At 43.6% G+C, this 13706-nt stretch overlaps 1 protein-coding gene across 5 annotated transcripts in view; it reads right to left on the reverse strand.

Moving 5' to 3' along the window:
• LOC146812910 (C-type lectin domain family 2 member B-like) overlaps window positions 1–13706 on the reverse strand; it is a 108633-nt gene that overhangs the window by 37408 nt on the left and 57519 nt on the right. For 3 of the 5 annotated variants that reach the window (XM_085614644.1, XM_085614640.1, XM_085614641.1), the window contains 2 exons: window positions 8101–8196; window positions 927–1085 (listed from right to left, as the gene is read on the reverse strand). In XM_085614644.1, the coding sequence (XP_085470770.1) occupies window positions 927–1085; window positions 8101–8110 (169 nt within the window). In that variant the 5' untranslated portion in view covers window positions 8111–8196. The remainder of the gene's footprint in view (window positions 1–926; window positions 1086–8100; window positions 8197–13706) is intronic. The other 2 variants (XM_085614642.1, XM_085614643.1) reach the window with 1 other exon arrangement.

Here is a 13706-nt window from a genome sequence, read left to right on the forward strand (position 1 = left end):
TGTCATTTCGATGGCATTTTGTTCATTAATATTCTGTATTTTTATAAATTGGAGTGGGATTTCTATTTTGTTTTGTTTTAAGCTTTTTAAATGTTTGGGTAGCTCTAAAGGCTTTGCACATTTTCTGAAGTTAAGCCTACCTGCTCTGTGACATAGCTACTAAAGATTGAGTTTGGTTTAAAACCCTTACTGGATCTAGCAAGAATATTGACATTGTTACATATGGTGAACTATCATCCACTCCAATGTTTAATCACTTTCTCACTGCGACATATTTCAACAGAGTGTGTTCATGCTATGTACTAATAACTAGGGATCATCAAAGAGTTAATGCTTGGGGCCTTTCAGAATTGTGAAAGAGAGAGAGTCCCTACTCAAGTGAAAGGGAAACTTTATTAATTTACACTGAGAATCCCAAATCTCCACTACCAATCTCCTGACTCCACCCACTGCTTCTGGTAGCCACCAGTGGTCTCAACCAGTACGGGTTTACCCCAAATCCTTTTCGCAGCACCACATTTTCTATAATCTGAAATTCTTCTTTTTCCTGTCAGATTAGTACACCCCTCACTGACACTTGTATTCCTTACTCATCCTCTTCCTCCAAGCATGTGTAACTCTAGTCCCACCTTAACCCTTCATGCTTTATTGCCCTTCACTACTATTGCTTTATCCTCTTTGAATCTATTTTTCTATCAGTAGGGCTGGGCATGGTTCCCATATAGATGGAGCACTTTTACTCAAACTTGTCTTTTTAGAATGGGAGTTGTAGTCCTAACTTTTTCTCTTAATCCCATTTTCTCTTGATTTGACTGCTTTGTAGTTGATAATTTGGCAACTTTTATTTTATTCTAGAACCATTTGAGCTATGACGTTAGTGTTGCACGTGATCCAGTTTGTCCCAGCCATGAAATCACTGTTCTCACCGTTGAACTCTCCACACAGATGGTCCTTTAACTCCTCCAATGTCAATAATGTACTGTGAAAGGTGAATCCGGAAGTGGGACAGATATCACGGGTGGTGTTACCGTAAGAGGCAGCAGGCATCTTTGGTTTTGAATGAATTTGAGTGGAAAACCTATGGGCTGAAATATTAAACAGATAGGGGTCAATGTGGCATAATTTAATAGCGCATGCATGGAGACAAAAAGTTTACAATACATAACTTTTCCTTTGAAAAGGTAATAGTATCACAATGTTTGAAGATCTGAATTACAGATAGAAACAGCACAGTCCATTCCATCAAGAAACATAATAATACGCAACTCTTCCTTCTGGTGTTGAGCTTTTAAACTAATGTATAAAGACACCATCAAAATACCAGCACCTGTAACACGTATGGTTTAATGTGACTAATATTGTGCCTAGATATAAAAAACAACTTAGCAAACTCTGCTTTAATTTTTGGGTTTCTCAAACAAATATGACTATCAGAAAATTACAGGTCAACTAAATGTGTCTGCACAGTAGCCCGGTGCTACTGGCGAAAGCCACTGGATGGCAAATCACTAGAGCTTTAATCACCTAACATAAAGGCTTAATGGCTTCACCAACCATAAACTGGCAGGGAGCCACCATCAAAAATCATAGGCCCTGATTCAGAGTTTGGTGGATGGGGATTTCCTCCATCAGGGTGATTGAGTAAAGTGTTCTTTCACCCTTGGGGAGTACCGGCACACCAACTTTTGAGATGTCTGCTGTCTCAGCAGACATCTCTTGCATTTACAGGAACTGCCGTCACAGCATTTCCTGTAAATAATTGAATGCATTGAAAGTATAAAGGAAAGCTCAGCCAGCATGACGAGCCACGCAACAAACTGTCAATGTTTTTATTTTTATTTTCAAGAAAGAAAATACCAAAGTGAGATTTTCTTTTTGAAAAAAATACTAAAGATCTCCTCGCCATGGGAGTTTTTTCTCTGGCATTGCAATCATTTTACCGTTTTCAATTACCCTTCCCACCTGGATTTATCCGGCAGTGATGCACAGTAAGAACTGGCCATTTGCACCCCCACTCTAAATAGGGTGGGTGGACAAATGGCCAAACCTCCAACAGCCCTATAGCTGCTTGGCGGTCAGAGGTGTATGTTGGCTTTAAATGAGGCGGGCCGACCTTCAATATGTTGCTGTTGCAGGATTAATCTCTCTGTCAAACTATCAATTGTGCCCATAGGTCAGCTTTCACCTCACATTTGTCTGTAGAAACATTTGGAATGGTTGTCATTCTTCACTTTCTCTTTCAAAGTGTGTAGATTTAATTACATAAATATGTTATTTGAATTTGTGAATACACTTTGGCGGACACAGCATCAGTGCCAAGTTGATAAGTGAGTGCCTCGAATGATTCCCATGCCATGGGAGTTTTTTACAGCCATTTTACAGTTCTCACTGACCCTTCCCACCCTGTTTTCTTTTGGTGGTGACAGAAAGAATGAAATGGCCATTTCTCCACCTACTCTAAATAGAGTGGGCGGTCGAATGGCCAAACCTCCAACGGCCCCTACCCTGCCTGGCAGTCAGAGGTGTACGCTGACTGAGACTTGCTGAAGGTCGACTCGACTCTAAAGGAATTGGGCAGACCTTCAGTTTGAAGGAAAAAGTACTCCGTTGTAATTGCATGGAGTACTCTCTCCGCCAAACTATCAATCAGGCATATAGTGGTCTCTCACTGGAAACATTGTCCTCATCACTGAGAGGGAAGGTCATCTTTCACCTCACATTTGTCTGTAGAAACATTTGGAACAGTTGTTATTCTTCACTTGCTCTTTCGCTCTTTCAATGTGTGCAGATTTAACTACAAAAATATGTTATTTGAATTTATGACTAAATCTTGGCATACACAGCATCAGTGCCAATTTGATATGTAAGTGCCTAACTGTACATATGCGTGTTGAATTTTTTGGGAAATGTAGGGTGTGTTAACAGTTTGAGGCTGGACAGTAGGGCGGCCATCATGTGGTAAGTGCACATCAGCACCATGCAAGGGAATGATCGCATGTGGTATGGCTTGTGTTGGAGCCATTGTACTATGCTGTATCATAATGTCAATGACTTGTTTAGCAAGTTATCCTAACAAACTGTACAGCAATGTGTTGAGAAGTGCACACCATGAGTTAAAGGCTGCTAGAGAGAAATCAAGAAACAGTGCAATGCATGACCATCACTCATGCACAGCTTATTGGTATCCAGTACCTTCACAGGTTACTTGAAATGTACTCGCTCTTCTTGTTAGAATGTCACCCTAGTTCACTCCCATTTCCTCGTGAATGCACAAGTCAATGTGTGAGAAGAAAGGAGGACTACCCTCCATGTGTTACCAAAGAATACACAGATGTGTCATCATGCTTGTGCTGATGAGCCATTAACCAGAATTTTATTTTCTGCATCCCCTTTCTTTTTCCCCACATAATTCATGGTTGTTTTCCCTAAATGTCTGGCCTTCTGAACCAATACTCACATGTAGCCACCAGATTCCACTTGAATTACTTGACACAGCACTAAAAATGTAATTCATGCCCACAGGCAAGACTAGATATCCCTTTCAACCACGCCTCTTCACACAAATGAAAACTCAATGTATTTCAGAAAAAAACCATACAATCAACATCAAAAGGATAATAAACATCTAAATGAATTGAATTCATAACTAAGGGTGGGCGTAGTTCGCGAAGTAGCACTTCGCGAAGCTACGCAAAGTGAAGTTCGCACTACGCGAGCTACGCGTAGCACTTCGCGAACTGCGTAGTAACATGTTCGCACTGTGCAAGATGTTGTTTTCAATGATTGCACAGTGCGGACAAGCAACCGGCACTGTGCAATCATTGAAAATGGCATCTTGCACAGTGCGAGCTGTAGTTTTCTGCTGCTCGAGTAGATTTTTACTCGAGCTTCAGCTTTCTCAACGCGAACTGGTAGTTTCTCATCGCGAGCGGTCGCGAGCATACGCGACCACTCGCAATGAGAAACCTGACCTCCTCGCGTTGGGAATCTCGCCGGGAGGTTTATTTTCCATGCTCGCGATCGCCAACTTGCAGTTGCTGATCGCGAACAAGGAAAATGTCTCGCCGGGATGTCATTTTGCTTGCTCGCGGTCGCCAACTTGACGTTGAGGACCGCGAGCAAGCAAAAAATGACCGCAGCACTACGCAACACTACGCTACGCGTGTTCGCACTGTGCTACGTGCAGTTCGCGTAGTGCGAAGTAGCGCGAACTTCGCAAACTACGCGAGCGTAGCGTAGTGCTTCGCCCAGGCCTATTCATAACACATGAATTCCACACGTTATGCATAAGACAACATAGATAAAACAATTGACTTCCCTCACACCAATTCTGTACCCACAAACATGTTCTAAAAGACTGAGTAGCCACTCATGAATCAGAACTTGCTATTCTGAGGACCATATCCAAATTTCATATGGGTCATTGGGTGTGATACAATATAAGCCTTCCACTATGTGACCCATAACCCTGGTCTGTCTTGCAGAAAAACACTATAGTAGATTAGGACAAATACATTACTGGAGGACATGGGAAATGCAGCTGGGACCTCAAAATGCAGCTGGCATACAGGCATAGACCAGCCTTGCCAAACTGTGTATTATGGGAGGGAAATAGAAGGACTACTAGGAAAACAATATGATGTTGACTCCACCTAACGAAGGCTTCCCCTTCTTCCTAATGTGAAATGTCATTAATGAGGCACAAGGTACTTATTAGATGCCGGAGAACACAAAATACATCGGGCCTGATTCTTACTTTGGGGAACAGAGTAATGTCCATCAGGGTGTTGGATTAAATTACTCCATCATCTTGACAAACATCCCATCACCCAAATTTAGAGATGTCTGCTGGCCCGCGGGCATCTCTACCTGTTGGGAGGAAAAGTCGTCACAACAGTTCCTGCCAATTTTCCAAAGATTTGATAGAGAATTCCATCAAACATGATAGGCAACCATCAATCTTTTACAAAGTTTAATTTTTTTCAAAAACAAACTCCAAATGTGGGATTTTGCGTTTGTAAAAAGTAAACCTGATGACCCCACACCATGAGAGTTTTCTCCCAGAGTGTGGGGGCATTATTTTTATTTTCACTATCCCTCACAAGCAGGCTTTACATGGTATGTCAGGACAAATACCGGAGTAGGCACTGCTGTTGACATACTGTTGGTCTATCCACCTCTAAATTAAATCTGCAGACCATGTGTTTGGAGGAGAGGGTACTCTGTTGCTCTTTTGACAGACTACCCTCTCCATCGTACTCAAAAGCACCCAGAATTGTGTCTCTATCACTTGCTGGAGATCTGTACACATGGTCCATCTCTTATTCAGTGGCAAGATACCCTTTCTGGGTGAACATACGCTTTACAAATACACATGTTATGTTATGTTTTGGCTCAGTGGTAATAGACACTTGGAACTTGAATTTTTGAATTTTTACTTGTAAAAGAGCTCCATAATCATCTAATAGGATGGGAAGAGAGCGCAATAAAAACATTTTTACACTACAACTGTCCACCTTATATATGTTAGGTGGGGAGCAGGTAGTTCCTGCTTAAAAAGGGACACACACAGCCAGCTGAGGGGCAGTCAATCATTTCAAAGGAAACTTGCATCCATTACCTGAGTCTTTCCTGTGAAATATCTGTCATAAAGTACAAGGCAACTCCTCCATTGAACTAATTAGCTTACTGGTAAACAGTAAAGACCTTGCCTGCCTCACAAAGTTAACAGATATTTTAGAGAGAGATACCATATGGATGTGTGTGACAGACGCTAACACATTTAAATGTCTTATTTTTTACCAAGCAGTATAATCTCACTTTTGTCCAAATGGTTTAATAGAAGTGAAAGTAGCCTATGAGTAAATACATTATGTTGCTTGGAAAGAAGAGTTCCCTAGGACAGTAAGAGAGCTCCATAAATTATGGGCACCTCAAGACCAATGTCCATTTACATATGCTAACTGGAGAGCAGGCGGCTCCTGTATAAAAAGGGAGGGACACCGCTGTCACAGGGGACCTTCAATCAATTCAAGGGAAACTTGCATCCATTGAACAAGACCTTAAATCACTGCGAGAGAGCATCAAAGCCATCCCATGAGACATCAAGTCAATCCAAGGAGACTATCAGTCATTTCAAGAGACATTCTATCACTCCCACATTTCAACCAATTCAGAGCTGATCGACCATCACCCTTGGATAACCCGGTCATCCAGAGGCTTCCATCCTTAGACTGGAGATGCGGCAGTTGCAGTGGGTCTCTCTAGGGGATCAGAGGAAGATGTCAGTGTACGACAGTGCAGACTGACAATAGATAAAGATATGCAAATGAAGCTCAAACTGTTTCTGTGGCTTCTCTACTACATGATGGTAGATTCTGTTGTAGTCTTTCTCAGATGCATTCTGGAAACCCTACCTATGCAGTCTTTGCTGCCTCGTCCACTGGTCATTTATGCCAGTTCTCTTTCGTGTTTTTTTTTTACTCTGGAACCATGCTTCCTGCTGCTCTGCCACCACCCTCCTCGTACACCAGTGCCACGAATAAGGGCACACACAGAAGAGAAAAATGAAAAACGGAACAGCAACATATCTTACCATTACATGCCCATTTGTAAGTGTGGCATGCAGACCCATATACAAATGCAGAGTGACTTAAAGACTATGCTACCAATACAGTGTCATTGATTATAAACAACAATTGTCCCTAGTCATAAGAAAAATTATAGAGTTAATGATAAATAAGGACCCAGTCAGTACTTATCAAAATAGCAGCCCCATTGCCGGTAACCTGCTCCCGCACTGTCGGATTGTCCTGTTAATCAATCACCCTGGAACCTATTCCCAGGTCCACGGACCCCTGGTAATCCGAGCCAAGCTCAGAAATCGATTGCAATACTTAGCCCTCGGACACGTACCTCCGCATCAACTTCAAATATCGGTTCTGAATTTACCGCGGCCGCGGTTGCATCGTGCAGGCATTATTGTTCCTTGTCCTGATGATGATCCTTGCATCCGTTTAGTAGGATCGAAACGCCGTCGACACTTACAAATACCCGAAATGTTAAAAACATGATTTTTGAGACATAAGGGTGTTGTCTAAACTGTTTGTTTCTCAATTACTGTTGATATCTATAAGCAAACTATGTGTTTATGCCTGAACCTCCTTGTTTCTATGGTCTAATGTATGTACTGGACGCAGGCTTGTGTCCCACTTTATTAATCTTCTCTATATTTTGGCTACTTTCTGAATATCAGTAAAATTCATGACCTCTGTCCGGCTGGACAAGTCTCCCTTTTGATAAGTACTGACTGGGTCCTTATTTATCATTAACTCTATAATTTTTCTTATGACTAGGGACAATTGTTGTTTATAATCACTTAATTCCCAAGGTCCCTAGTTGACCGTTCTGGGTGCTCTTGTTGTTACTAAATATACCAATACAGTGTCAGTCACTTTTCAAACATTTTCTATATTCCTAATACAATTTCCCAAGGTGGGAGTTTGATTTAGAAAAAAAGAAAATTGACCCCCCCACACAATGGGAGTTTTTCCGTTTTTTACTCTCCCTCACTGCCTGGATGTAGCTAGCAGTGCTGAACAGTACAAAACTGACCACCCACTCTGAATAGGGCAGATAGTTGGATGGCTTACCTTCAATGGCCTCTACTCCTTCAGGCCATCAGAGGAAAGGTTACACTGACTGAGGCAAATTTTACTCCATCACCATACACCTGGCAGCCTGCCCACTTTCTAATCAGCAGACTGTGCAAATGTTTGGCCTAGAGAGTACTCACTTGCCCTTGCAACAGTGTACCCTCTTCTCCAAATTATAAATCTGCCCCTTGGTTTGGTTTATTCATTTGATTGTTTAATGTAATTAGAACTAAAACTGTTGTAAAAATACAAATTATCCGGACACTAATGAGTTCAGAATATGTCTTGGTGTGCACAATGTATAGTGAGATTTGCATGTGCTTTTGTGAATCCACAGCCACATGTTTTCATAGATTAAAACAATAAAACATATCAACTTTCATCTACAACGTAAAAAGGAAAAAATGGTTCAGGAAGTGACATAGATGAACCTGAGTCCACTTACTTAAAATCATTAGAACTATCACCAGAGCAAGCAGTAGCACCACCACAGCCACCAGTGCCCTAGAAAGGAAATTACAAACAGGAGGCACTGCTGGAACTGAAAATACAAATAAATTAAACAACTATGAAATATCTGTTTTACATGCAAGTCAATAACACTGTAAATAATGCTTAACTTATTAGCTAACAGTTTTAATTCCAAGTAGATATTGACTTAGTGAACTAAACAGGCAACAATGTTACATATATAAAAAGATATCTACTTTCTAAACCATCAATGATCTATTCAGATTTTTCTATAGAAACTTACCCCACAATAAGGGGGCTAACATTTACATTTATGTGGGATACACATTATAGCAATATTTGAGACAGAGCAGTACTGGCACTGTAAGAATTTGGGTTATTAGTTATGAAGCATGAAGCAGTACTGACACTGTAAGAATTTGCGTTATTAGTTATGAAGCATGAAGCTCAAGTGATGTCTGCAAATTTATTTTTTCATGGGGAACAATATCTCATTTTAGCACTTGACTTTCTTACGGTAGTGTATCAGAGAAACCCAAGGCCTAGTCAGTGGGAATGGTGTGGGCCAGTAATCTCAATTTCCTGACATGCAACAACAATACTCAATACATTATTGTCCAGTCATTGTTTGTTTTTAGAAACCCTACCACTAAATACTATCCATTAAATTGCAAATACATACAAGAGGTAGATAGAAATACCTTTGGTGACAACCTCATATCACTTTTCACTCACAATGAGTTCTGAACCCCATAATCACAACACCCCCTTCTATACAAGTTGCAACATCACAATATAAGGGGGTGTGATTAATAAGAGGACAGGCGTACTGGTTTTGTCAAGGGGTCACCACATTAACATAAATGAGGCATGCCTACATGATGTGTCCCTGCGCTGCATATTTTATATAAGGCAGGTCACTGGTTCATGAGGATTCCACATTATTATATATATAAGACAGGCCTACTGGTTTTGTCAGGGTGTCAACACCTTAATTACAATAACTACATTTTGTGATTCACAAGTGTGTCACCATTAAAATGGATGTGGACAACAACCATACTAAAAAACAATCAGTATAAAGTATTGTAATATCAGCTATAGTGTTTATAAAGTATTCATTTTCAAAATATCATAGATATATTTGTTAGTGTCTTTCTTCAAACACATAATCCAGCCATGGAACCATGCACCATGTATAAGCTACTGCTCTAGGATTCCTTATGTCAATGACTGTCTTCTCTTGGGGACAAGTTCTCGCGGCCCAAGAGACATAGGTGCCGATTCCGATCCTGGAAAAACCGGGTACGAACCGTCGGTCGGAGCGTTTTCTCCGTCCGACTCGTATCCGGGAAAAAAACCCTACAAACTTGCAAGTACGATTCGTACGGAAACACCATTTCCGTACGAGTCGGACAAAACACCGACCGACAGTAAAATACATACGAATGTGATCCGGGACACCGCGGACGTGACGTCCGGACGGAGTTAGGCATGTTTTTACGTACGAGCAAGTACGATTCGTACCGACAGCAGTCCGGACGGCAATATTTTTACGGCACCCAAAAAGTGCCGGAAAAGGTAAGTACGCCGCGATGCGAGCGGTATAGGGGGCTCGGTACGTGCCGTCCCCCCCCCAGCCCCTGTATGTACGCGCCGTCCCCCCCAGCCCCCGTATGTACGCACTGATCCCCCCAGGCCGCGGATGGACACGCCGTACACCCAGCCCCCGTGTATGTACGAGACGTACATACACCAGTGTATGTACACCCGTGTATGTACGAGACGTACCCCCACCCGTGTATGTACGAGACATACCTCCACCCGTGTATGTACAAGACGTACCCCCACCCGTGTATGTACGGGACGTACCCCCACCCGCATATGTACGGTGCGGATCCGGGTGTGGGGTATGTCTCGTACATACATGGGTGGGGGTACGTCTCGTACATACACGGGTGGGGGTACGTCTCATACATACACGGGTGTACATACACGGGTGGGGGTACGTCTCGTACATACACGGGTGGGGGTACGTCTCGTACATACACGGGTGGGGGGACGGCGTGTACACACGGGGGCTGGGGGGGGACGGCGCGTATGCGGGCACATGTCTCCATGGTTGCTATAGAAGTTCGCTCCGTACGGTGTTTTTTCCATACGGTTGTACAATCGGATGCACGGGACGGATCGTACTTGCGCGCTCGGACTTCAGTTTTACGATTCATACGAAAATTCGTCCGGAGACGTGTCGGACACTTTTCCCGACCCGAGGACGTGTCGGGGAATTTTCCCAATGCGATTCGTATGTATTTTTTCCCATACGAATCTTACTTGCCAGTTTGTACGGTACTTGTACGATTCGTACGGAAAAAAATCCTGATACGATTCGTACGGGGAAAATTTCTCCAGGATCGGAATCGGCACCATAGTGTCAATTTCCAAAAAGCCTTACTGGGGGCTACCGCACCTTCTGCAGCCCCTCATAGCATGTTGCCTGGTCTTCTACTTTATTCTTTGTTTAAGGGAAAGGTCATTGACGATACATATCTAGGACATTGTTGGACCAGCATTCTCCATCTTGGGCTAGTTTTGCTTATTTTGGCCTGGCCTAGCATTCAGCAGCACTTTCAACAGGCTTTCTGGCCCCTAAAGGGGTTCATTTTGAAGGGGGTTCAGTTTACTGGCTCCCTGTGTCAGTCTTCTCAGCTGCCTAGTTCGTGGTGCTCCTCTCCTGGCATTTTGCCAGCCCCTATTGTCCCAGCCAGCAAAACACCTTTTCAAATGCCCCAGGTTCCATAGCATTGTGGCTGTTTTTCAGAGCACCTGTGTGGGTAAATGGGGAGGCCTGGTCTTTTCTCCAACTGACACTAGGAGGGTATAGGCCCTGAGAGTCCGATTGTAGTCCTGGGGGTCAGTTGTAGTTAAAGTCCTTAATCCATCATTGCAGGGCATCAGGGTGTTTCTCTTTCCAGCTGAGAATAATTACCTCCATCTCTGCCTCCCAAGTCCAGGGTCTCCATCAGCATGGGATTTACAGTGTGGTGGACAGTTCTAGGTTCCAGGCATCCCTTGCCAATCCTAGCTACACCGACTGATGAGCCCCAATCAGATTGAAAGCAGTCTTGGTTTGCTTGTATGCCGGTTTAGGGAGGACCTGGGCTGCCAGTTGGGCTGGACTGTTCCTTTTAGAACAGAATCAACACTGATCTACATACGGATGGGTTCAAACCGTTGTGGCTTATAGGGAAAAAACAATTGGTTGGAATACTACCCCGAGCCATTGCCAGTGGTTAGACTTATTGAAAGAATTTCTCCCTTTACCTTTAGTGTGTTTGATAATCCAAGGATGCCACATTACTAATCCGGTACAAAAGGGGGTGGTGATGGACGGAGCATCAGAACCAATCAAACACTCACACCCAGTCAACAGATCTGGGTTTGATCCATCACCGTTCTTTAGCCCACTTGCCACCCCAGTTCAGACATGGCCATATGCAAATCAGTCTGACCCTGTGCCTCATGGGAACAGTCCAGCCCGAACTGCCAAGCCATGCCTTCCCTGGACAGGAAACAAGCTTCCTAGGACCGGTTTCTGGCATTTCAGCCGTCTTCAGCCAGGCTTGCTTGAATCCAGTGGCAAAGTGAGCAAGGGACTCACGTCTGAGCATACCCTGCCAACTTATGGCGAACAAAGCGGTACAAAAGGGGGTGGTGATGGACGGAGCATCAGAACCAATCAAACACTCACACCCAGTCAACAGATCTGGGTTTGATCCATCACAGCAAGCCTGGCTGAAGACGGCTGAAATGCCAGAAACCGGTCCTAGGAAGCTTGTTTCTGGTCCAGGGAAGGCATGGCTTGGCAGTTCGGGCTGGACTGTTCCCATGAGGCACAGGGTCAGACTGATTTGCATATGGCGATGTCTGAACTGGGGTGGCAGAGTGGGCTAAAGAACGGTGATGGATCAAACCCAGATCTGTTGACTGGGTGTGAGTGTTTCATTGGTTCTGATGCTCCGTCCATCACCACCCCCTTTTGTACCACTTTGTTCGCCATAAGTTGGCAGGGTATGCTCAGACGTGAGTCCCTTGCTCACTTTGCCACTGGATTCAAGCAAGCCTGGCTGAAGACGGCTGAAATGCCATAAACCGGTCCTAGGAAGCTTGTTTCTGGTCCAGGGAAGGCATGGCTTGGCAGTTCGGGCTGGACTGTTCCCATGAGGCACAGGGTCAGACTGATTTGCATATGGCCATGTCTGAACTGGGGTGGCAGAGTGGGCTAAAGAACGGTGATGGATCAAACCCAGATCTCTTGACTGGGTGTGAATGTTTGATTGGTTCTGATGCTCCGTCCATCACCACCCCCTTTTGTACCACATTACTAATCCACCCCTTTCTCAACCCTCTTATACAGCATTCTGTGACAATCCAACATGGACACTTCAAATGTCCTCTGGAATAAATGGGAGCGGCCTCAACTCCACCCTAGCTAACATGTCTGCTTGACCCTTTCCCACTAAAACTTCACAGGTGACCCTTCCTGTGTTGGCACCAGAGTTCTGGCCCTCCCTCTTTGTTCTAGTGGTTGTGAGAGGTCCAAGCCAAGGGGTCATGTGGCAAGCTAATTATCGGATGCAGATATCCCCAATCACCCTTTCCACTCCCATGAGCTAGGTCAGTCACTGATAATTGTGTCTTTTGCGTGTGGAGGTTTTTGTTCCTTCTTTGGGGAAACATAGTAGAGAACCTGACCCAGTGTGGGTGGACATAGGCCTGGGATCTGATTATGAGCTGAGCCAGAGCAATATGTCAGTGGTGCAAAGCTATATTTTAGGGCAGATTTCACCTAGATGTATATTACAGTGAAAGCATTACAGATTTCCCAGTGAGCCATACAAACTACTCATATTATAAAGCCGACCATGTGCAGTACCAAAACTTTTAGAGCCCCGTCTGTGTCAGGCTACCTGTGTGCAATTACGGGGCTACAACATGGCATGTGTGTGTGTGGGTGGGTGTATAGGAAAACCATGAAGGCAGCTCATTTCCTATAGTGTACAAGACAGTATAGAATAGTATGCATTTCGAATTATCAGTCTTAGTCATTAGATATTCTTCAAACTATAGTTCGACCCGTCAATATTCTGGCTTTGATAGTCCCAGCCCAAACCAATTCAACATATTGAAAGCCTCCCGCCTCATGCTTTCTACCACCAGAACCCTTTAATGGCAATGCTGGACAATATTATACCTAGGCTATCCTGTTATAGGTTTAAACCTATAATAACTGACAAAACCCCACTGAAAGAAAAATAGCACTCACCAGTGTAAACACATAAACACTGAAAAAACACCTTCACAACCACAAACCAAATGCCATTTAAACAGAGAAGTAGGGGAGTGAAAGAATCATTTTTATTTCTTCCTGAAGGGGCCGATACAATGTAACTTTGTTATACAAGGCAGCAGCAAGAAAGACTGGACTAACATTATTCTGCTTGAGTTTTGTTGGTTAGGGGTGTCACTGAAATATTGTTTTTTTCCATCTGCTTTTTCAGTTTTGTTGTCTTTGGTCTA

This window comes from Triturus cristatus, chromosome 7 (assembly GCF_964204655.1).
Source record: "Triturus cristatus chromosome 7, aTriCri1.1, whole genome shotgun sequence".
NCBI classification, from domain to species: Eukaryota; Metazoa; Chordata; class Amphibia; order Caudata; family Salamandridae; genus Triturus; species Triturus cristatus.